This window comes from Lepidochelys kempii, chromosome 1 (assembly GCF_965140265.1).
Source record: "Lepidochelys kempii isolate rLepKem1 chromosome 1, rLepKem1.hap2, whole genome shotgun sequence".
Classification (NCBI taxonomy): domain Eukaryota; kingdom Metazoa; phylum Chordata; order Testudines; family Cheloniidae; genus Lepidochelys; species Lepidochelys kempii.
This window is the reverse complement of record NC_133256.1, coordinates 286,138,609-286,164,763: the sequence shown is the minus strand read 5'-3', so window position 1 is coordinate 286,164,763 and position 26,155 is coordinate 286,138,609. Positions and strand designations below refer to the sequence as shown.

At 46.3% G+C, this 26,155-nt stretch overlaps 2 protein-coding genes across 3 annotated transcripts in view; one reads left to right on the top strand and one right to left on the bottom strand.

Moving 5' to 3' along the window:
- The window catches only part of CPM (carboxypeptidase M), a 67,154-nt gene that overhangs the window by 38,178 nt on the left and 2,821 nt on the right, over positions 1 to 26,155 (bottom strand). The gene's annotated exons all lie outside the window — the stretch shown is intronic.
- On the top strand, positions 1,590 to 2,992 carry LOC140909818 (uncharacterized). The gene is made up of 2 exons (XM_073339990.1): positions 1,590 to 2,190; positions 2,778 to 2,992. Exons 1-2 carry the CDS (start codon positions 1,608 to 1,610, stop codon positions 2,990 to 2,992), a joined length of 798 nt encoding a protein of 265 aa, XP_073196091.1. The 5' UTR covers positions 1,590 to 1,607.

Genomic DNA, 26,155 nt, shown 5'->3' with positions numbered 1-26,155 from the left:
GGCAAGGGCTGATGTCAGGGTGTCCCCCTCCCACCGCCCTTTGTGTCTCTGGGTGGGCAGAGCATGCCTCTTGCCCCAGCCCCTGGAGTAGGGTTGCTACGCATCTGGTTTTCAGCTGGAACACCTTGTCAAAAAGGGACCTTGGCGGCTCCAGTCAGCAGTGCAGACTTTTAGTGACCCGGTCAGGTCAGCGGTGCAGCAGGGCTAAGCAGGCTCCCTGCCTGTCCTGGCTCCGCGCAGCTCCCTGGAAGCAGCCGGCATGTCTAGCTCTTAGGTTCAGGGGCGGCCTGAAAGCCGGCTCTGCAGATCCCATTGGCTGGGCCAATGGGAGCTCTGGGGGTGACGCCTGCAGGCATGAGCAATGCACAGATCCCCCTGGCCCGTCAGCCTAGGAGCTGTACATGACAGCCACTTCCGGGAGCCCATAAGCTCTGACCGGCCAGAGCCTGCACCCCCTCCTGCCCCCCAACCCACTGTCCCAGCACTGAGCCCCCTCACGCACCCTGAACCCCTCATTTCTGACCCCACCCACAGAGCCCGCACCCTGAGCCGGAGCCCTCACTCCCCCACACACTCCCAGCCCCAGCCCTGAACCCCCTCCTACATCCCAAACCCCTCATCCTCAGCCCCACCCCAGAGCCTGCACCCCCAGCCAGAGCCCTCACCCCCTCCCACACCCCAACTCCCTGCTCTAGCCCGGTGAAGATGAGCAAGTGAGTGAGGGTTGGGGAGAGTGAGCGACAGAGGGAGGGGGGATGGAGGGACCGGGGGTGAGGCAAGGGTGTTTGGTTTTCTGCAATCAGAAAGTTGGCATCCCTACCTCAGAGCTGTCCCCACAGAGAGACTGAGTGCATGGCTGGTCCCTCAGTAGGAGCACCCCCTCGGACACAGCCCCTCCCTGCATCCTGAGCTACGCCCCTCCCAAGTCCCGGCCCACAGCACCTAGCTACCCCCTGCCTGGACACTGAGCTACAACCCTCCCCGCACACAGCCCCTCCCTGCAGCCTGAGCTACGTGCCCTGCCTGCACCCTGAGTGGTTTCAAACTTTTTGAGCTGAACACCCCCTTTGCATTATAATTTTTGTTTGTGCCCCTCCCCCACATCTGCAAAAAAACTAGTTTTCAGGTGCCTAAGTAGCCCCTGGAATCACGGTTAAAGATGCCTCCCCCAAATTTGAAATGGCACCCCTGCCCATATCCACAGAGGAACTTAGGTGTTGCAACACTGAGCATCACAACACCTAACTTTAAGCCCTGGTCTACACTAGGACTTTAGGTCGAATTTAGCAGCGTTAAATAGATGTAAATCTGCACCCGTCCACACAATGAAGCCCTTTATTTCGACTTAAAGGGCTCTTAAAAACGATTTCCTTACTCCACCCTTGACAAGTGGATTAGCTCTTAAATCGACGTTGCCGGCTCGAATTTGGGGTACTGTGGACACAATTCGATGGTATTGGCCTCCGGGAGCTATCCCAGAGTGCTCCATTATGACTGCTCTGGACAGCACTCTCAACTCAGATGCACTGGCCAGGTAGACAGGAAAAGAACCGTGAACTTTTGAATCTCATTTCCTGTTTGGCCAGCGTGGCAAGCTGCAGGTGACCATGCAGAGCTCATCAGCACAGGTGACCATGATGGAGTCCCAGAATCGCAAAAGAGCTCCAGCATGGACCGAACGGGAGGTACGGGATCTGATCGCTGTTTGGGGAGAGGAATCCGTGCTATCAGAACTCCGTTCCAGTTTTCGAAATGCCAAAACCTTTGTCAAAATCTCCCAGGGCATGAAGGACAGAGGCCATAACAGGGACCCGAAGCAGTGCCGCGTGAAACTGAAGGAGCTGAGGCAAGCCTACCAGAAAACCAGAGAGGCGAACAGCCGCTCTGGGTCAGAGCCCCAAACATGCCGCTTCTATGATGAGCTGCATGCCATTTTAGGGGGTTCAGCCACCACTACCCCAGCCGTGTTGTTTGACTCCTTCAATGGAGATGGAGGCAATACGGAAGCAGGTTTTGGGGACGAAGAAGATGATGATGATGATGAGGTTGTAGATAGCTCACAGCAAGCAAGCGGAGAAACCGGTTTTCCCGACAGCCAGGAACTGTTTCTCACCCTAGACCTGGAGCCAGTACCCCCCGAACCCACCCAAGGCTGCCTCCTGGACCCAGCAGGCGGAGAAGGGACCTCTGGTGAGTGTACCTTTTAAAATACTATACATGGTTTAAAAGCAAGCATGTGAAAGGATTACTTTGCCCTGGCATTTGCGGTTCTCCTAGATGTAGTCCTAAAGCCTTTGCAAAAGGTTTCTGGGGAGGGCAGCCTTATTGCATCCTTCATGGTAGGACACTTTACCACTCCAGGCCAGTAACACGTACTCGGGAATCATTGTAGAACAAAGCATTGCAGTGTATGTTTGCTGACATTCAAACAACATCCATTCTTTATCTCTCTGTGTTATCCTCAGGAGAGTGAGATATAATTCATGGTCACCTGGTTGAAATAGAGTGCTTTTCTTCAGGGGACACTCAGAGGAGCCCATTCCTGCTGGGCTTTTTGCCTGTGGCTAAACAGAAATGTTCCCCGCTGTTAGCCACAGGGAGGGGGGAAGGTTGAGGGGGTAGTCACGCGGTGGGAGGAGGCAAAATGCGACCTTGTAACGAAAGCACATGTGCTATGTATGTAATGTTAACAGCAAGGTTTACCCTGAAAGAGTGTAGCCACTGTTTTATAAAATGTGTCTTTTTAAATACCGCTGTCCCTTTTTTTTCTCCACCAGCTGCATGTGTTTCAATGATCACAGGATCTTCTCCTTCCCAGAGGCTAGTGAAGCTTAGAAAGAAAAAAAAACGCACTCACGATGAAATGTTCTCCAAGCTCATGCTGTCCTCCCACACTGACAGAGCACAGACGAATGCGTGGAGGCAAATAATGTCAGAGTGCAGGAAAGCACAAAATGACCGGGAGGAGAGGTGGCAGGCTGAAGAGAGTTAGTGGCGGGCTGAAGAGAGTTAGTGGCGGGCTGAAGAGAGGGCTGAAGCTCAAATGTGGCGGCAGCGTGATGAGAGGAGGCAGGATTCAATGCTGAGGCTGCTGGAGGACCAAACCAGTATGCTCCAGTGTATGGTTGAGCTGCAGCAAAGGCAGCTGGAGCACAGACTGCCACTGCAGCCCCTCTGTAACCAGCCGCCCTCCTCCCCAAGTTCCATAGCCTCCACACCCAGACGCCCAAGAACGCGGTGGGGTGGCCTCCGGCCAACCAGGCACTCCACCACAGAGGATTGCCCAAAAAAAAGAAGGCTGTCATTCAATAAATTTTAAAGTTGTAAACTTTTAAAGTGCTGTGCTTAAAGTGCTGTGTGGCATTTTCCTTCCCTCCTCCACCACCCCTCCTGGGCTACCTTGGTAGTCATCCCCCTATTTGTGTGATGAATTAATAAAGAATGCATGAATGTGAAGCAACAATGACTTTATTGCCTCTGCAAGCGAAGATTGAAGGGAGGCGGGGCGGGTGGTTAGCTTACAGGGAAGTAGAGTGAACCAAGGGTCGGGGGGTTTCATCAAGGAGAAACAAACAGAACTTTCACACCGTAGCCTGGCCAGTCATGAAACTGGTTTTCAAAGCTTCTCTGATGCGTACCGCGCCCTCCTGTGCTCTTCTAACCGCCCTGGTGTCTGGCTGCGTGTAACCAGCAGCCAGGCGATTTGCCTCAACCTCCCACCCCACCATAAACGTCTCCCCCTTACTCTCACAGATATTGTGGAGCACACAGCAAGCAGTAATAACAGTGGGAATATTGGTTTCACTGAGGTCTAAGCGAGTCAGTAAACTGCGCCAGCGCGCCTTTAAACGTCCAAATGCACATTCTACCACCATTCTGCACTTGCTCAACCTGTAGTTGAACAGCTCCTGACTACTGTCCAGGCTGCCTGTGTACGGCTTCATGAGCCATGGCATTAAGGGGTAGGCTGGGTGCCCAAGGATACATATAGGCATTTCAACATCCCCAACGGTTATTTTCTGGTCTGGGAATAAAGTCCCTTCCTGCAGCTTTTGAAACAGACTAGAGTTCCTGAAGATGCGAGCATCATGCACCTTTCCCGGCCATCCCACGTTGATGTTGGTGAAACGTCCTTTGTGATCCACCAGAGCTTGCAGCACTATCGAAAAGTACCCCTTGCAGTTTATGCACTCGGCGGCTTGGTGCTCCGGTGCCAAGATAGGGATATGGGTTCGGTCTATAGCCCCACCACAGTTAGGGAATCCCATTGCAGCAAAGCCATCCACTATGACCTGCACATTTCCCAGGGTCACTACCCTTGATATCAGCAGATCTTTGATTGCGTGGGCTACTTGCATCACAGCAGCCCCCACAATAGATTTGCCCACTCCAAATTGATTCCCAACTGACCGGTAGCTGTCTGGCGTTGCAAGCTTCCACAGAGCTATCACCACTCGCTTCTCAACTGTGAGGGCTGCTCTCATCGTGGTATTCATGCGCCTCAGGGCAGGGGAAAGCAAGTCACAAAGTTCCATGAAAGTGCCCTTATGCATGCGAAAGTTTCGCAGCCACTGGGAATCGTCCCAGACCTGCAACACTATGTGGTCCCACCAGTCTGTGCTTGTTTCCCGAGCCCAGAATCGGCGTTCCACAGCATGAACCTGCCCCATTAGCACCATGATGCATGCATTGGCAGGGCCCATGCTTTCAGAGAAATCTGTGTCCATGTCCTGATCACTCACGTGACCGCGCTGACGTCGCCTTCTCGCCCGGTATCGCTTTGTCAGGTTCTGGTGCTGCATATACTGCTGGATAACGCGTGTGGTGTTTAATGTGCTCCTAATTGCCAAAATGAGCTGAGCAGCCTCCATGCTTGCCTTGGTATGGCGTCCGCACAGAAAAAAGGCGCGGAACGATTGTCTGCCGTTGCTCTGATGGAGGGAGGGGCGACTGAGGACACGGCTTACAGGGTTGGCTTCAGGGAGCTAAAATCAACAAAGGGGGTGCCTGTACATCAAGGAGTATTTCAGGCAGGACTTCACGGAGGGTTCCAATAAGAAATGGTGCACCTAAGTTATCGTTCTTATTGGAACAAGGAGGTTAGCCTGGCCTCTGATTGATACATGGCTAGATTTACCTCGCTGCACCTTCTCTGTGAGTGACTGCAGTGTGACCTAGAGGAATGAGTCCCCTAGACAGGGGAGGAGGCAAATGAGTACAAAACAAATCTGGTCTATTTCTTGTTTTGACCCACTCCATCTATCTTTTACATCTTTGGCTGGCAGCAGACGGTGCAGAAGGACTGCATGCCATCCACATCTCATGGCTGCTCGGCAGAAGATGGTACAATACGACTACTAGCAATCCTCATCTCTTGCCTGCCTGGCAGAAGATGGTACAGTACGACTGCTAGCAGTCCGTATCACCTGCCCGCTCACCATAAGACGGTTCAATAGGACTGACTGCAGGACTAAAGAGAATGACCTGGTCAACTCACTCCAAATTTAGTCCCTGCGCCCATGTCTGCCCAGGCGCTCCCAGCCGACGTGGCCAGGAGCACCTCGGACACGACGAGGACGACTACCAGTCGAATTGCACCGTCTGCTGCCAGAAGGCAATGGGTTGCTGCTACTGTGCAGCAAAGCCGTACCGCGTCTGCCAGCACCCAGGAGACATAGGGTGACGGTTACCTGAGCGGGCTCCATGCTTGCCGTGGTATGGCGTCTGCACAGGTAACTCAGGAAAAAAGGCGCGAAATGATTGTCTGCCCTTGCTTTCACGGAGGGAGGGAGGGAACGGGGGCCTGACGATACGTACCCAGAACCACCCGCGACAATGTTTTAGCCCCATCAGAGTGCTCCATTGTGACTGCTCTGGACAGCACTCTCAGATGCCCGATTGTTTGCCGTTGCTCTGACGCCGGGAGGGGCGACTGAGGACACGGCTTACAGGGTTGGCTTCAGGGAGCTAAAATCAACAAAGGGGGTGGCTTTAGATCAAGGAGTATTTCGGGCAGGACTTCACGGAGGGTTCCAATAAGAAATGGTGCACCTAAGTTATTGTCCTTATTGGAACAAGAAGGTTAGCCTGGCCTCTGATTGATACATGGCTAGATTTACCTCGCTGCACCTTCTCTGTGAGTGACTGCAGTGTGATCTAGAAGAATGAGTCCCCTAGACAGGGGAGGGGGGGAAGCAAATGAGTACAAAACAAATCTGGTCTATTTCTTGTTTTGATTCACTCCATCTATCTTTTACATCTTTGGCTGGCAGCAGACGGTGCAGAAGGACTGCATGCCATCCACATCTCATGGCTGCCTGGCAGAAGATGGTACAGTACGACTGCTAGCAGTCCGTATCGCCTGCCCGCTCACCATAAGACGGTTCAATAGGACTGACTGCAGGACTAAAGAGAATGACCTGGTCAAGTCACTCCAAATTTAGTCCCTGCGCCCTTGTCTGCCCAGGCGCTCCCAGCCGACGTGGCCAGGAGCACCTCGGACATGACGAGGACGACTACCAGTCGTATTGCACCGTCTGCTGCCAGAAGGCAATGGGTTGCTGCTACTGTGCAGCAAAGCCGTACCGCATCTGCCAGCACCCAGGAGACATAGGGTGACGGTTACCTGAGCGGGCTCCATGATTGCAGTGGTATGGCGTCTGCACAGGTAACTCAGGAAAAAAGGCGCGAAATGATTGTCTGCCCTTGCTTTCACGGAGGGAGGGAGGGAACGGGGGCCTGACGATATGTACCCAGAACCACCCGCGACAATGTTTTAGCCCCATCAGGCATTGGGATCTCACACCAGAATTCCAATGGGCAGCGGAGACTGCGGGAACTGTAGGATAGCTACCCACAATGCAACACTCCGGAAGTCGATGCCTGCCTCGGTACTGTGGAAGCGCTCCACCGAGTTAATGCACTTAATGCACTTAGAGCATTTTCTGTGGGGACACACACACTCAAATATATAAAACCGATTTCTAAAAATCCGACTTCTATAAATTCGACCTTATTCCGTAGTGTAGACATACCCTTAGGCACTTAGCCTTGGTCTACACTAGGAGTTGAGGTTGAATTTAGCAGCGTTAAATTGATTTAACCCTGCACCCGTTCACACGACGAAGCCCTTTTTTTGACTTAAAGGGCTCTTAAAATCGATTTCCTTCCTCCACCCCCGACAAGGGGATTAGCACTGAAATCAGCCTTGCTGAGTCAAATTTGGGGTACTGTGGACACAATTAGACAGTACTGACCTCCAGGAGCTATCCCAGAGTGTTCCATTGTGACCGCTCTGGACAGCAATCTCAACTCAGATGCACTGGCCAGGTAGACAGGAAAAGGCCCGCGAACTTTTGAATTTCAATTTCCTGTTTGGCCAGCGTGGCAAGCTGCAGGTGACCATGCAGAGCTCATCAGCAGAGGTGATCATGGAGTCCCAGAATCGCAAAAGAGCTCCAGCATGGACAGAACGGGAGGTACGGAATCTGATCACTGTATGGGGAGAGGAATCCGTGCTATCAGAACTATGTTCCAGTTTTCGAAATGCCAAAAACTTTGTCAAAATCTCCCAGGGCATGAAGGACAGAGGCCATAACAGGGACTCAAAGCAGTGCCACATGAAACTTAAGGAGCTAAGGCAAGCCTACCAGAAAACCAGAGAGGCGAATAGCCGCTCCTGGTCAGAGCCCAAAACATGCTGCTTCTATGATGAGCTGCATGCCATTTTAGGGGGTTCAGCCACCACTACCCCAGCCGTGTTGTTTGACTCCTTCAATGGAGATGGAGGCAACACGGAAGCAAGTTTTGGGGATGAGGAAGATGATGATGATGAGGTTGTAGATAGCTCACATTAAGCAAGCGGAGAAACCGGTTTTCCAAACAGCTAGAGCCAGTACCCCCCGAACCCACCCAAGGCTGCCTCCTGGACCCACTTGGAGGAGAAGGGACCTCTGGTGAGTGTACCTTTTAAAATACTATAAATGGTTTAAAAGCAAGCATGTTTAACGATTAATTTGCCCTGGCATTTGCAGCTCTCCTGGATGTACTCCCAAAGCCCTTGTAAAAGGTTTGTGGGGAGGGCAGCCTTATTCCGTCCACCATGGTAGGACACTTTACCACTCCAGGCCAGTAGCACATACTCAGGATACATTGTAGAACAAAGCATTGCAGTGTATGTTTGCTGGCATTCAAACAACATCCGTTCTTTATCTCTCTGTATTATCCTCAGGAGAGTGATATCATTCATGGTCACCTGGTTGAAATAGGGTGCTTTTCTTCAGGGGACATTCAGAGGTGTCCGTTCCTGCTGGGCTGTTTGCCTGTGGCTGAACAGAAATGTTCCCCGCTGTTAGCCATCAGGAGGAGGGAGGGATGAGGGGCTAGCCACGTGGTGGGGGGAGGCAAAATGCAATCTTGGAACAAAAACACATGTGCTATGTATGTAATGTTAACAGCAAGGTTTACTGTGAAAGAGTGTACCCATTGTTCTATAAAATGTGTCTTTTTAAATACCAGTGTCCCTTTTTTTTTTCCACCAGCTGCATGTGTTTCAAGGATCACAGGATCTTCTCCTTCCCAGAGGCTAGCGAAGATTAGAAGGTGAAAATAATGCATTCGCGATGAAATGTTCTCTGAGCTCATGCTGTCCTCCCACACTGACAGAGCACAGACGAATGCGTGGAGGCAGACAATGTCAGAGTGCAGGAAAGCACAAAATGACCGGGAGGAGAGGTGGCGGGCTGAAGAGAGTAAGTGGCGGGCTGAAGAGAGTAAGTGGCGGGCTGAAGAGAGGGCTGAAGCTGAAAGGTGGCGGCAGCGTGATGAGAGGAGGCAGGATTCAATGCTGAGGCTGCTGGAGGATCAAACTAATATGCTCCAGCATATGGTTGAGCTGCAGGAGAGGCAGCAGGAGCACAGACGGCCACTACAGTCTCTGTGTAACCAACCACCCTCCTTCCCAAGTTCCATAGCCTCCTCATCCAGGCCCAAGAATGCGGTGGGGGGGCCTCCGGCCACCCAGCCACTCCACCCCAGAGGATTGCCCAAGCAACAGAAGGCTGGCATTCAATAAGTTTTAAAGTTGTAAACTTTTAAAGTACTGTGTGGCCTTGTCCTTCCGTTCTCCACCACCCCTCCTGGTGCTTCTCTCTTCCACCACACCTCCTGGGCTACCTTGGTAGTTATCCCCCTATTTGTGTGATGAATTAATAAAGAATACATGAATGTGAAGCAACAATGACTTTATTGCCTCTGCAAGCGGTGATCGAAGGGAGGAGGGGCGGGTGGTTAGCTTACAGGGAAGTAGAGTGAACCAAGGGGCGGGGGGTTTCATCAAGGAGAAACAAAGAGAACTTTCACACTGTAGCCTGGCCAGTCATGAAACTGGTTTTCAAAGCTTCTCTGATGCGTACCGCGCCCTCCTGTGCTCTTCTAACGAGCCTGGTGTCTGGCTGCGCGTAACCAGCAGCCACGCGATTTGCCTCAACATCCCACCCTGCCATAACCGTCTCCCCCTTACTCTCACAGATATTGTGGAGTGCACAGCAAGCAGTAATAACAGTGGGAATATTGGTTTCGCTGAGGTCTAACCGACTCAATAAACTGCACCAGCGCGCTTCTAAACATCCAAAGGCACATTCTACCACCGTTCTGCACTTGCTCAGCCTGAAGTTGAACAGCTCCTGACTACTGTCCAGGCTGCCTGTGTACGGCTTCATGAACCATGGCATTAATGGGTAGGCTGGGTCCCCATGGACAACTATAGGCATTTCAACATCCCCAACAGTTATTTTCTAGTCTGGGAATAAAGTCCCTTCCTGCAGCTTTTGAAACAAACAGACTAGAGTTCCTGAAGATGCGAGCATCATGTATCTTTCCCAGCCATCCCAGGTTGATGTTGGTGAAACGTCCTTTGTGATCCACCAGTGCTTGCAGCACTATTGAAAAATACCCCTTGCGGTTTATGTACTCGTCGTCTTGGTACTCCGGTGCCAGGATAGGGATATGGGTTCCGTCTATGGCCCCACCACAGTTAGGGAATCCCATTGCAGCAAAGCCATCCACTATGACCTGCACATTTCCCAGGGTCACTACCCTTGATATCAGCAGATCTTTGATTGCGTTGGCTACCTGCATCACAGCAGGCCCCACAGTAGATTTGCCCACTCCAAATTGATTCCCGATTGACCGGTAACTGTCTGGTGTTGCAAGCTTCCACAGGGCTATCGCCACTCGCTTCTCAACTGTGAGGGCTGCTCTCTTCTTGGTATTCTGGCACCTCAGGGCAGGGGAAAGCAAGTCACAAAGTTTCATGAAAGTGCCCTTACGCATGTGAAAGTTTCGCAGCCACTGGGAATTGTCCCAGACCTGCAACACTATGCGGTCCCACCAGTCTGTGCTTGTTTCCTGAGCCCAGAATCGGCATTGCACCACATGAGCCTGCCCCATTAGCACCATGATGCCCACATTGCCAGGGACCGTGCTTTGAGAGAAGTCTGTGTCCATGTCCTCATCACTCTCATCACCGCGCTGATGTCGCCTACTCGCCCGGTTTCGCTTTGCCAGGTTCTGATGCTGCGTATACTGCTGGATAATGTGTGTGGTGTTTAATGTGCTCCTAATTGCCAAAGTGATCTGAGCGGGCTCCATGCTTGCCGTAGTATGATGTCTGAACAGAAAAAAGGCGTGAAACGATTGTCTGCCGTTGCTCTGACGGAGGGAGGGGCGACTGACGACATGGCTTACAGGGTTGGCTTACAGGGAATTAAAATAAAAAAAGGGGGTGGCTTTGTGAGAAACAAAATGGCCCCCTCAATGATAGAACTCAAAACCGGGTTTAGCAGGCCGTTGATTTCACAGAGGGAGGGAGGAGAAAATGAATACAAAACAAATCTGGTCTATTTCTTGTTTTGATCTACTTCATCTATCTTTATACATCTTGCTGGCAGCAGACTGTGCAGTACGACCGCTAGCCATCATCATCTCCTGGGTGCTCGGCAGAAGACGGTGCAGTATGACGGCTGGCCATCATCTTCTGCTGGCTGCACATTAAAAGACAGTGCACTGCTGATAGGACTGAATTGCCATGACAGGAAACTTAAAAGGGAAAATGAATTGGCTGAATCACTCCCATGTTTGCCCAGGCGCCCCTGACCTCATCGAGGTCGGTTAAAAGAGCACCCTGGACTACGTCGACGATGGCTACCAGTCATACTGCACTGTCTGCTGCCAAAAGGCAATAAACTGCGCATAAGCAGCAATGCAGAACCACGTCTGCTAGCACCCAGGAGACATACGGTGACGGTTAGCTGAGCGGGCTTCATGCTTGCCGTGGTATGGCGTCTGCACAGGTAACTCAAGAAAAAGGCGCAAAATGATTGTCTGCCCTTGCTTTCACGGAGGGAGGGAGGGAAGGGGGGCCTGACGATATGTACCCAGAACCACCCACGACAATGTTTTATCCCCATCAGGCACTGAGATTTCTACCCAGAATTCAAATGGGCGGCGGAGACTGTTGGAACTATGGGATAGCTACCCATAGTGCAACGCTCCGGAAGTTGATGGTTGCCTCGGTACTGTGGACACACTCTGCCGACTACATGCACTTAGAGCTTTTGTGTGGGGACACACACAATCGACTGTATAAAAACGCTTTCTACAAAACCGACTTCTATAAATTTGACCTAATTTCGTAGTGTAGACAGAGAGTAGTAGAGAGTAACAGGAACATCACTATGATCCACAATACCTGAGGTTAGGTGCCTAGGCTCCTTACACAATGAATGGGGAGAAATAGGCACTCTCACAAAGAGAGGTGCCTAAGGGTATGTCTCCTCTGCAAACGAAGACCTGCCGCAGAGAGTCTCAGAGCCCAGGTCAACTGACTCAGGCTTGCGCTACGGGGCTAAAAATAGCAGTGCAGATATTTGGGCTCAGACTCCCCGGATTTCAGAGCCCAGTCCCACTTGTCTACTCTGCTATTTTTAACCCCAGAGTGAAAGCCTGAGTCAGTTGACTCACCTAAGCAGTGTCTTGCCGGAATGAGTTAGGCCCCTGCCTCATTCAACACAAAACTGCTGGGGGAAAAGGAAGTGGTACCCACCTTATAATTTAATTATTATTAATTATTATTATTTAATTTATTATTATTAATAATTAATTATAATCCTAGAGCACTCAACTAGGAGGTGAAAGACCCGGGTTCAATTTCCCCCCTGCCTGAAGAGAAGAAAAGAGGTGAGAGATCCATGTTCAAATCCCTTCTCCCGCTCTGGCAGGAGGGAAATTGAACCTGGTCTCCCACATCCCAGGTGAGTGCTCCAGCCACTGGGCTAAAATGTTACAAGGTTGGCAGCATAGCCACCTCCTCTTCCTCGGCCAGATTTTGAATGGTCTATAATCCACAAGGCAGCCTCCAAGCACACCTAATGATTAGGCGTCACAGGTGAGATAGACGGTGTTCATCTGTCTATCTCCCCTTAATTGGTAGCTCACTCTGGGGCTTAGGTAGGAGACAGACCTAGAGATAGCAACAGTGTGCAAGCCCAGAATCAGAAACTTAGGCGCGGAGAGAAATTTTACCCTGAAAACTTAGGCAACAAGTGAGTTAGGCCCCTCCAGGGGTTGGCGGGAGTTTTGAGCATCGCAGTGAAGCCTAAAATTGGCATTTAGGCCCCTAAGTACTTTTGTGGATCATGGCTTTTGTCCAAGGGTCATCAAGGATTAACCACCCTCCACTGTTAGCCCTCTGCTAGGTCCAATATTTCTCCTGACACCACCTGTGTGTTTCAGGTGACTACAAAACCCAGTGAAGGCACAGAACAGGTTCACAATCAAATTATCCTTCACAAAACAACATGGAGTTTGAAGATAGATATAGGTACATGCAGACATACTAATCCATCACAATCAGCATTTGTACAGCTCTATTTCCACCCACAAAAAGGAACTAGCCTTTTGAAAAAATCTAGGCCTCTACTCTCCAGTGACTTGTCAACTTCTGACTTGTCGTGTTACCAAGAATAGCCATCTCAGGACCATTTGTATTGAGACAGGCAAGATGTGAGCTCCCAGAAGAACAGTACAAATTGTAACTATATGTAATGTAATATAATAAAATAGGTTCAATTCATTCTCACTGAAACAGAGACACATATGAATATAGACCTCAGTGGCCTAAACACAGATCTGGGGATTAACAAGGGAATCCACCTGGAGCAGCAGCTTCACTTTTAGCATTCCACAGAGGGACAACCCTTGTGGCTTTGTGAGCGGTCCAGAGATGGACAGAGGCTTCTGGCAGTGGTCTAGAAAATGCAGCTGTTTTCCTCCCCCAATTGCTTGACCGGATGAGGGAAAGCAGCTGTTCTAGCCATTTGGAGCAGGCACCTCATCGCCCTGATCAGTGACTATAAAAACACTGCTCTCCTCTTAAAGGCAAGAAAAATGAAGACAAACAGGAAGATCTCAGACAAAACAATGTGTACATGCAGGTTCTAATTTAGTTTCTGCCCACATACTCTGTGTCTAAATGGGTGCATGCATATGCTTTATAAAACTATAATACCTAAATAAGATCACTGTCATACAAAAAGCTTTTTAAAAAGTCACCACATATTACTTTCATCCCATCTCCTCCCATGTATGAAAAAAACCACCACAAAAAACAGATGGACCTTGTAGTGTGACCTGACGGTCAACAAATCTAGGCTCTGGCAGTGTGATGGCTGAAGCTAATTTCACAGTGGAGGACCCTTCACTGAAAACTCCTTCATGATTAAACCAGAGTGTATGTATGTGTTTGTTTTATCTTTGGTGTCTCAGCTGATCTCACATGCCGTGGTGTTGCACAGGGAGAGAGCCAGTCTGAGATAACCAGAACATAACTTTTGCAGGGCTTTATAAGAAAAATCAACACCATAAATTTCCCATGGAAATGAGTTTAAAGGCAGAGCAGATCATGGAGCACAGACCTAATGTGCCCCCAGTGAGGAGTGACCCACAAATGGACTATCTCATTCTACCCCCACTGAATCATCAGTGGAGTTGCTAGCTATAAGAATAGAAATATTGTTCCATGACAGACTTTTTATTTGAGTCAGTAGGAACTCCACTATAGCACTCTAGGAACTGGCACTTTATAAGAGAAAAAAAATTGCCGTGACCCGTTTGTTCCATGTTGCTAAACCCCAGTTCTTTTACAGTCATTACATATTCACTTTCTAGCACCAGTTAAGGATATCGGCACAAATAAAAATGGATGCTAAAATAAAATTTACTGTTTCTGAGTTTCACAAGACTTTTGGGGTTGTTAATCTCACCAGCTGTGTTTTGGTTCACAGGTGAGAATTGTACTATCCATTTGCTTTGCCTGCTCATTCTGTTCTTATCAGCAACAGGACATAAAAAGCTGTAAGGATCTTGCTTATGGGGGAAAAAAAGCTTTTGTAAATTTAAAATCCCTGGCTGCTCCCAAGCACAGCAGACAGGAGGGGCAGCCTGACATGACTGTACATGGATGGAGTTAGAAACAAGCCTGGAGTGGATCTCCTATCTCAAAAAGGGAAAATGGGATTTTTCCATATGCTAGTTTTGAATGACTCCGTTTTCATGATCTGGATTATTTTTTTTTTTAAAGAGCTTGAACTGGTTCAGTCTTGGTCATTTAAAAACTGATAACCTAAATATTTCTATAATAGATGTTGGTCCTACACAAATAGAAGGGCATGGTTTGTTTTTGCTGGGTTAGGTTTTTTCTCTCCATTACGCTTGAGTGAACAGTATTGCTTTTCTATGTCACTATAACAGATGGACAAAGTGCAGTCTGTGGGACAAAGTGCAGATTAGGGAGTACTATATGGCCTGTAGTCACCCTCATCTTCAATACAAAAGAGTGGCCCATAGAGGCTGATTTTGTTTGGATAAAGATACGCAAGCTGCACCTCCATATTTAGAACGGAACAATTACAGTCTCCTCTTGTACGTACCATTTTAAGTGGAAATGCTTCCCATTGTAACATTCTAGATAAAGTCATTATCCAGTTTAGATTCACAACTAGAACTGCATGAAAATCTTCCATCAAAATTTTAAATTGAAAATGGATTTTTTTGGGAAAAAAAACAAATTTTGTCAAAACCCCCCAAATCAAATTTTTTTAAAGCTTTCTACCCCCCCCCCCCGCAACTACAAAATGTAAATAAAACTGTTTTACTTGGGGGGGAGAGGGAGAGGATGGAGGAATTTCCTATCCAGCTTTACTCACCATGATCACAGGGAACACAAACAACAAAACATAACCTTTATAAATCATGCACATAAAAATTACAGTCATACTGATAGGCTACAAAGGCCTATAAAAAGGCCTATAAAACATCATGAAACAATTACAGCCGGGTAACACCCTGTATTTCTCACAATCTGAAAAGGAGTACTTGTGGCACCTTAGACACTAACCAATTTATTTGAGCATAAGCTTTCGTGAGCTACAGCTCACTTCATTGGATGCATAAAGTGGAAAGTAAATAAGAAGATTTTATACATACACACAGACCATGAAAAAATATACATTGTAAGGAGAGTGATCACTTAAGATGAGCTATTACGAGCAGGAGAGTGGGGTGGGGGGATTCGCAAAAAGAAAAGGAGTACTTGTGGCACCTTAGAGACTAACCAATTTATTTGAGCATAAGCTTTTGTGAGCTACAGCTCACTTCATCGGCAAAACAAGCATTTTTACACAGGACCACATACAGCACAGCAAACATAACATGATTAATACAGGAAAGAAAAGCTTAAATAATAGGCTAAACAACTTACTAAGCCACGGGGAAAGGCCCCAACCAGAAAATAGAGAGCCTAGCCAATCCTCCCCAATTTGCTGATGAATGCCCTTTGCCAGCTGCTGTAGGCGTTGTAAATCAGTTTTTATGGATGGCCCTGCATCTGTTACGTTAAAGCAACACATGCCTGCAAACTCTTGCCATAGGTGACCATGGCGTAGAAGCAACTAATTTATAGCCAGCCTGTTTTGTAGCATACCCTGACATACTTTCCTTAACTTATGGGAAAGTTGGGCCAGGACGGTTGAGATTAAATTAATGGCCTTTGCCACACTGCAGGCAAGGTGCTTTATTGCGTGATAATTATGCACCGTAAGCCCAGGGATACCAACTAAGGAAGAGGCCAGAGCTGCTGCCTCAGTCTCCGAGAATAAGGTCACCTTTGACTTACAGGTGGAATCAAGGGGAATGGCATTCCTTTTATGATGGGCATGTGACTGCAGGGAGTATGGAAAAATCAGTGGGGCCCCCACTCTCCTGCTGGTAATAGCTCATCTTAAGTGATCACTCTCCTTACAATGTATATTTTTTCATGGTCTGTGTGTATGTATAAAATCTTCTCACTGTACTTTCCACTTTATGCATCCGATGAAGTGAGCTGTAGCTCACGAAAGCTTATGCTCAAATAAATTGGTTAGTCTCTAAGGTGCCACAAGTACTCCTTTTCTTTTTGTGAATACAGACTAACACAGCTGCTACTCTGAAACTTCTCACAATCTGTTATCCTTAGCAGTCCTCAAGTGTCTGAGTCAAGTTATCACAACCACTTAAATCATAGAATCATAGAATATCAGGGTTGGAAGGGACCCCTGAAGGTCATCTAGTCCAACCCCCTGCTCAAAGCAGGACCAATTCCCAGTTAAATCATCCCAGCCAGGGCTTTGTCAAGCCTGACCTTAAAAACCTCTAAGGAAGGAGATTCTACCACCTCCCTAGGTAACGCATTCCAGTGTTTCACCACCCTCTTAGTGAAAAAGTTTTTCCTAATATCCAATCTAAACCTCCCCCACTGCAACTTGAGACCATTACTCCTCGTTCTGTCATCTGCTACCATTGAGAACAGAAATGAATACCTGAGGTAAATTGCTATATTTTTTCTTCCTACAAATAGATATAGGCAATATGTATAGGCCCTAGACAACTACAGGTTTCACTTGTAAGAATCTGTCTAATTAAATCCGTCAGTACATTTCAATATTGGTCTAAAAGGTGTATTTTAAAATGTATTTGCTAAAATGTTTTAACTAACGTGTCTTAAAAGTCTGGTGTAGACAGGATACATTGTATTTTAACATGGCTTGTAGAGGTGAATTCCAGCCTGCGGCCAATGCTTTTAAAGAGCTAATAAATATATTTTAAAAAACACACCAACTTTTAGTCTAGTCTAGACAAGCCTTAAAGGTCTTTCCCCTCTGTTTTTAACTCCTTTCCCCTCCCGCCACACACTGAATATATCATGACTAGATTTCATAAGGCTGTTAATATGCCAAACTCACCTACCCATTTGGTTTTAAAATTAACATTTATGCATTATCTGGAATCTTGTTAACATGCACTTGTATGCCATGGGCACTGACAAAGACCAGAACAATGCTAGCTGGGAGGGGAGATAAAGCTAGAGGGAAAGAGGCAGGAAAAAGGGGAAGTACCAGGAGAGCCACTATCCTTGGGGACAGTGGGCAAAAGTTCAACTAAAACATCATAACAATTTTTAGAATCCTCCACTTTTATGAGGGCCTGATTCAGAGCCCATTGATGAGTAAAATGTTCCATTTTGAACGAACGCTGAAAACCTGAATAACTATGTAATCCATGCATCTTGTGTCATGTCTAACTAGTTCTGTGAAATACCAGCTCAAGATACATTTTGGGGAAAATGTGCTATCAAGGACCAGTGACAGGAGAGAAAAGCCGTATGTGTGTTAAGCAGTCAAATTAAACAACAGAAGGTAAGATTCTAATATACAGGAATGTGACTCACACCACATATCCATGGAAAAAGATTTGCATCATTTTCTCAGTAAGCATTGTTCCCTGTGGATTTTTTCTTTAAAAAACAACAACAAACCTTTAACAGTCAGCCATAAATTCACTAACAAACTGATCAGTCTTAAAGTTAAAGAACTGCTTTTATGAGGCATACACATACAGGTAGTAGCTGAGATGGCTGTGTGATGAGGAGCTTTCACCAGACACAGCACTTAGCTACTTTTAAAAATGGGTGCTATAGAGAAACATTTTTGTTTGGTTCTGTGTTTGCACAGTGCCTTGCACAGCAAGGTCTCATTCTATGGGTACAGCAGCTGCGAGGTGTAATTCCCATCTTGGGTAGACATACACATGCTAGCCTGTGGCTAAAAACAGCAGTGTTGCCACTGTGGCATGGGCAGTGGGTTGGGCTAGCCACCCAAATATATAATCAGGAGGTTGGGCGGGATGGTGCTCAAACCACTAGCCTGAGCCACCGCGGCCATGCAGCTATTTTTATGTGCTAGCTTGAGCAGAAGTAGCGCCTGTTCATCCATTCAAGATGAGAATTACATCTCCCAGCTGCTGTGCAGATGTACTTTCAGATTAGGACTCCTCGGTGGTACTGTAATACAAATATCTAGACTCTGTGTCCTGCTTTTTTCCCTGTTTGATCACTTATTCATTAGATTCAAATGAATTCTAAGTTTGAACTCATTTGCGAACTAGCTTGTTCCACCTAGATGTGGAGTCCAAAATGCCTAAAACAAAGCCATTTCGCACCAGTGGCTAAAGCAGAGGAATTGGAAGGAGTCAGGAGACCTAGAGCTAAATTCATTCTTGGCGTATTCTGGCACAACTCCCATTGACTTCAGCAGGGTTTGCACTTGCTCACCCCACAGCTGAACTTGGTCCCTGGGTTCCATTACAGGCTCTGCCACAGATTTTTCTGTGTGAACTGGAACAAGGCAATTAATTACTGTACTATTTGTTGGCTTCCTCACCGGTATCACAGGGATAATAAAACCGGTCTCTCAGTGGTGTTATAAGGGCTTAATTAATGTTTGTAAAGCATTTGAAATTCAGGGATGGATGGTGCTATAGAAAGGCAAAGCGCTATTAAAAGATAATTGCACTTTCTTAGTGCAACTGAGGGGGAATAGTGGCGTATTCTGATAGCACCACCTTTTTCTCTACTGAAGAAAACGTTCAGAGGCTCACAATAGGTTTCTGCACTGGATTCAGTTAACAAGATGTTCAGAAGTAAATTCTGAACATCTTGTTAATTGAATAAATTGTCTCAAAATATTCAGCTGCATGAAGGTTTGGAGAACATCCGTGGATGTAAAGTACGATTAATGGGTATGGTTTGATCACCAAAGTAAAAGAAAAGATAAACGCTATTAAAACTAAGGGGGGTATGGCTACACTACAACCGCTGCAGCAGTACAGATGTAACGCTGTAGCTAGGCCACTGCACTGTAGTGTAGACACTTGCTACAGAGACCAAAGGAATTTTTCCTGTTGTGATAGATACCCGCCACCCCTCACCCCGAAAAGCAGTAGCTAAGTTGATGGAAGAATTCTTCCACCGACCTATTAGTGACTATACTGGGGCTTCGGTTGACTTAACTACTTCTCTCAGGGGTACTGCAATTTTGCTCATCTTAACTATATTCATATAAAGATTATTTACCTATTATCAAGACCTTGTAAGATCCACAAGTCTGCAACATTTTTAGAGTGATGGAAAAGTAACAATACTAAGGAAAGATATAGGGTTATGCCATTATGGTATGTTACCAGGAAAGAAATAAGTTTATGTTACTTATTAGAAACTACTGAACAAACTGGAATATTTTTCCCCCAACACTGGGCCTCAGTTACACTCTGAAAGTCTTCCAAATCTTGTTCCTCTGGCATAAATTCAGAGTACCTTTTATTAAAGTCAAAATGTTACACAGCTGAAACAGATTGACATGGCCTTTGCTCTACTAAGTGGTGGTTATACAAGTCTATAAACTAAGGGCCGTATCTGGGCCACTCTATTTTTGAAGTGTGGGTGATTTCTCTCTTTACAAACTCTCCACTCAATGAGGCAATTCAAACTGCCTGGCACTGGAGAGCTATAGGCACACTCCGCTTTGCAGAAAGTAGAAAGTAACATGGGATCCAACTACAGATTTGGTTTTAATTAAGAAATTATCTTTTTTTGTTATATTTATTTATGGAAGTGAATAAAGCGACAATTACTCTTATTCGCCACTATCCGATAATACTGCTATGTATACTGCAGTAGTGCCTAGGAACCCCAGTCATGGAATAGGAGCCCATTGTGCCAGACAGTGGAAAAATGCATAACAAAAAGACTGTAAACTCTTTGGGTGAGGGACTTAGGTTATGTCTACACTATGCAGCTTTTAGCGACACAGCCGTGCCACCAAAAGGCACACAGTGAAGCCGTTGTTTGTTGGCAGGAGAAAGCTCTGAAGCCAACAAATAACTTCCAGCCCCAAACGAGCGGCATTAGTTCACATTGGCGCTTGTCGTCAGCAAAACTTGTGTCTTTCGGGAGCGTGTGTACTTTTTAACACCTCTGAAAAACAAAAGTTTTATCTTTCACTTGCCACTGTAGACAAATCCTAAGTGTAAATCAAGAAACATAGGTGGATACAATATACATTAGGAGCACAATGAAACAGGGTTTTGTTTCTGACCAGTTTATATTGCAACCTACAATGTGCTTAAGTGTTGTTCAAACAAATAGGAAAACACACTCCCTGCCAAACTACACATGCCAAACAATCAATACCAAATGTTTACTGGTTATCAGGTGTTTCTCAATATTCCTGTCTTATATGAAATTCAGGAGGAAATAAGCTTCCCATCATGCAATGTCTGTTAACTTGTGCCCCCTTCATGGCTGGCTTAAAAATTGAGCAGAGAAACAGTAGGTCTATTATTGGTGGAGAGTAAACACTCTCTCAGGGAAGGAATGGTACCAGTATCTTTTAAACAAGCAATTGCATAATAAGTGAAATCTTGACATGGGTCATCTCTCTAGTCACCACCCTATTCTAACCTGGCTTTTTCTGAAAGGTCATTGATAAGGCTGAGGTAAATCATTTCCACTAACACCTGCATTCCTGAGATCTTCTACAACCCTTTAAATCTAGAATTAGATCTGGCTATGACATAAAGACAAACCTAAGTCTCATTGGTTGATTTTCTCCTTTTGGGGACAGATAGGCATCAAGCACCCATGCCAATTCCTTTGAATCTATTGGCTGCCTTTGATACCATTGATCAAGAGGTTGACATGTTTTGTTGACATGTTTGCTGATACTGACAAGGTTAGATGGAGTGGTACCTTTCTATTTGACAACACAGAGACTAGTGTTGGGCCACCACTCTTCTGGCTGCACAGCCTGCATGTGGGATGATAAGCTCTGTCCTGTCAAATCTCTACTGGATGTATGTAAAGCCATTGGGGGACAAAATGGGACTCCTTGGGCTCTCAGACCATCAATATGCAAAAGCACTCAGCTTTGTTTCCTTTACATTAGATCCAGATGGTGAAGTCTTTTAGGTTTCTAAGTGCTTAACTGGGGATTGGGGCTATATGGCCAACTCTGGGAAAACATGCATTTTGTCACCTGCTCTGGGTATCTGCTTATTCAACAGAGGGAGTTTGTCTGCATTGTTAGGAAGGTGAGCTATCTAGGGCTCCTATAGATCTTTGGTAACTTTGTTGGCTCATAAGAAGAAACTGTGGCCAGCCATAAACATACATGCTCTTGATTAAGAGATTGTGACCTTTCTTCTCTGATGTGGGTCTTGCCACAGTTATCCATGCCTTTGTCACTTTCACACTGGATTAATGCAATGCACTCTGCTTGGAGAGCTACACCTGAGGACCACACTGAAGTCGCAGCCTGTACAAAATATGACTGTCCTTTCCTTTATAAGTGTTTCTTGGCATGACACTTGGGTACTATAGTCTCTGTTGGCTTCCAGTTCATGTCCAGATGCAATTAATGTTGTTGTTTCCAATATGTACATCTTCTTTAGATCCCACCTCTCCTTATTTCATGCTGACAGCATATCAGCTGAGATGCCCAACCCTCAGATTTAAATGTCTAGAAATCGGGAACAGGGCATTCTCAGCCCAGAATTCATTCTTCTCACTGGTCTGTCAGAGCTGCTGTTAGAGACAAGGTAAACAAGGAAGTAACTTTTATTGGACCAACTTCTGTTGGTGGGAGGTACAAGGTCAAGAAGTGTTCTGTGTAGCTCAAAAGCTTTTACCTTCAGCTCAGTGGTTTGAGCATTGGCCTGCTAAACCCAGGATTGTGAATTCAATTCTTGATAAGGCCATTTAAGGATCTGGGGCAAAAATAAGGAATGGTACTTAGTCCTGTGGTGAAGGCAGGGGACTGGACTCAACTTGATGACCTTTCAAGGTCCCTTCCAGCTCTCTGAGATAGGTATATATCCATATTAAAATATAAATCCATGGTTTGCCCACATCTTCAATACAGCAGATGTGGTCACCCCATCTCAAAAAAAATATATTGGACTTGGAAAAGGTTCAGAAAAGGACAACCAAAACGATTAGGGGTATGGAACAGCTTCCATATGAGGAGAGATTAATAACACTGGAACTTTTCAGATTGGAAAAGAGTCAACTAAGGGGGGATATGATTGAGGTCTATAAAATCATGACTGTTGTGGAGAAAGTAAATAAGGAAGTGTTATTTACTCCTTCTCATAACACAAGAACTAGGGGCCACCAAATGAAATTAATAGGAAGCAAGTTTAAAACGAACAAAAGGAAGTATTTTTTCAAACAATGCACAGTCAATCAGAGGATGTTGTGAAGGCCAAGACTATAATAGGGTTCAAAAAAGAATGAGATAAATTAATGGAGGATGGGTCCATCAATGGCTATTAGCCGGGATGGGCAGGGATGGTGTCCCTACCTTCTGTTTTCCAGAAGCTGGGAATGGGTGACAGGGGATGGATCACTTCATGATTACTTGTTCTGTTCATTCCCTCTGGGGCACCTGGCATTGGCCACTGTCAGAAGACAGGAAACTGGGCTAGATGGACCTTTGGTCTGACCCAATATAACCATTCTTATGTTCTACGTTCTTATTGAAGGATCATATAAGAACACTAATTCAGTGCAATAGTAGGATGGCATAAGTACTGGGTTTCTAGAAATAAATTGTGCAACTACTCAATAAATAAATTGCAGTTAGCAGAAAATATTATCCTAAAAATGAAATGGTGAGATTATGTATTTATTATTGATGACTGCCATATAATTTGTCAGATGGAATTTTTCCAACTGCAAGCACTGCAAAATCAGCCTGGGATTTAGAATAAGCTCTGTTCTTTCTCATCACCAGTAAAAAATTCTGCAAATAGAATTTAGCTGATAATTTTGTTGATCCAGGAGGCAGAATAGAACCAAGCAAGACATAGCTTTGGGAAAGTGAGCCAAGTGTGGCAGAAGAATTTGTTTTATTCAAAGTAAACAGACACCAAAGATAATGGGTTGAATTCTCCCTTCAGTTACAATGCCATTAATAATGGGAACTGGTGTAAGTGCAGAAAGAATTTGGCCTACAGAGCAATTAAAATTAGGAAGCTGTCACTTTACAGTCAGAAAGATGTCTGTGTAAATCTTAAGGCCTGAATTTCAGAAGCTCAGCATTCTGAAAATCAGGTCCTCACTCTGTCCCTATGCACTAAAATAGGGTAATAATAATAATGTTACATGTTCAAACATCATGTCTAAAATAATGCAAAATGCCACATGTGGATCTAAAAATCATAGCATAAAGACCTAATTGTCCCCTAACTTAAATCTCATGCAAACCTACTGACTTAAACTGCACTGAAGAAAGTGTAAACCAGAGTAGATTTTGCACGGAAGAGTGTAGAATTAACAGTGACTGATGCTCTCTGTGCACCTTCAAAAGATGTTAAATTTATCTAGCCTAGGATCTGAAAGACAGCATGAAAATTATTTCCTTTTCCTCCTCCTCCCATTACCTCAACTTGTTTTCCTAGATTTTTACTAGCTTTAAGGTCTTATTATACACCATTGTACAGAGCTACAAGTTTAGATGGAACTATTAGCAGAGACCTGCAAATCCGTGGATATCCGCTTCATATCCACAGACCATTTTTGCAGATAGTGTATCGGATGCGGATACAACTGCATAGGGCTCTGCTCACCAGCAGCACCTGGCCCACAGTGTCCGGTTTGGGCAGCCTGAGGGGCGCAGCGCGCTCAAGGCTGGCAGCAAGTGGCCGGGCGGCAAGCCGGAATCGGGGCTGTCCAGCACCCACTCACTGCACCACTTCCTGTCCAGCAGCTCAGGCCCCTCGGGCTATGCCAGCATCCCCACCATGGCCTGGTCGGGCACCACTGGCTTCACTCCCAGCCCACTGACTCCTGGGCAGCGGGGCCTACCCCCAGCCACAGGGATTGAAGTGGGCAGAGCCCCAGCACCCCACCCCTCTGTCCTGCTGTGATGCAACACACACTGCTGCTGCTGTCACTTGTGAGCCCCCAGGAGCAGCAACCAATGATACACCCCTTTTCCCCCCAGCCCCTTTCTCCTTGAGGCCCCACCCCTGTGCCACCCATTATCCCCAGTCCTTGCCCTTATGCTGCCTCTTCCCTGCAAGACCCACCCCCTGCTCACTCATCTCTGCTCCCACACCACTTTGCTAGCCCTTGTGAGATGGCTTGCTGCTGCGGGATACATATAAAAGACACCTAGTGGATCATGGGTCGGATGCATGTTAATTTTGGCGGATGCGGATCCACATTTTTGAATGCGTGCAGGGCTCTACTAGTCATAAGAACAGCCATACTGGGTTAGACCAATGGTCCATCTAGCCCAGTATTCTGTCTTCCGACAGGTGCTTCAGAGGGAACAAACAGAACAGGCAATCAAGTGATCCATCCCCTGTCGTCCACTCCCAGTTTCTAGCAAACAGGGACTGTATTGAGCATCTGCGTGAAATCTCACTAGCTCAAGTGATGAGTAGAAGTAAAGATACAGATAAGATAATTGATAAGAGATGGCATGTATGTAACATTGTTCCTTTAAGTTTAGTGTAGCTACTGATTGGGGTAGTGTCTTCATAATACCAATTCTTCTATTAGTCTTCCATGGACCTTAATGGTGCCATAATTATCTCTTGACAGTTTTCCTTACTTGGGGAAGAGGACTGATGTTTAGTTTTTAGTTTCCCTCAGGATCCTGGCAGGAATATAAATGGTGATATAATTTAAACTTTAAAATTATATATTTAGATTCTATCTCCCTTGAGAAAAACTTGAGAAAACTGTATACCAGAATCTAATAAAAAGAAAAGGAGTACTTGTGGCACCTTAGAGACTAACAAATTTATTTGAGCATAAGCTTTCGTGAGCTACAGCTCACTTCACTGGATGCATTCAGTGGAAAATACAGTGGGGAAATTTATATACATAGAGAACATGAAACAATGGGTGTTACCATACACACTGTGTGTTACCTAATGTTGATCCCAGTGACGTAGGGAAGGGGTAAAGTGAACACTAGCTTAATCATTCTGGAAGCCGGTTATCTCTGCTAGTGGTCATGTGGGAAGGTCTCTAACTATTATTACTGGGCGTGGGATGAAATCCTCTGCTGGCTGCTGAGAATGAAAGAACCTTCTTGCTCTCTCTCCACCCAAATCCCAGATACCACTTCCCCCACTCCTCCAAATACTTGTGGTGGATGAAAAATGCAATACTGCTGTCTTCTCCTGCGGGATTCCCTATCACCTTCATTTGTCTGCCCAACCCTGCTTTATGTGGTATTGATACATTGTTCAGTGCCTATCTACTCTGTTCACTGCTCTGCTTAAAGTGCTTAGGAAGGGCAGGGAGAAAAGCACTTCTCTTTTCACTTTGCATGATGCAAGTTTAGCAGGCAGAGCAGGGGGGCGCTCCTGAGACAAAACTTTCAGCTCCCACCTCTCCCATGTGCTTAAGCAGAGCAGTGAAAGGGGATACCAAAATCCTTGGTAATCTGTGCTCACTGACAAAGGATAAGTGCATTTCCAGTTTTGGGTTTTAAGTCAATGGGAGTTGTGGGTGCTCAGTTCTTCTAAATGAAGGGGTCTGATTTTTCAGGTGCCTAAATATTTATTTAGGGGCCATATTTTAAGCACATAAGTTAGAAAAGTTTAATCTTGTGAGAGGGTCCAAATTCAGCTTTAGTTTCGCCACACAGAAGCCTGTGCGGTCCCAGGATGGCAAGGAAGGCAGAATTTGGCCCGATATTTAATAGTT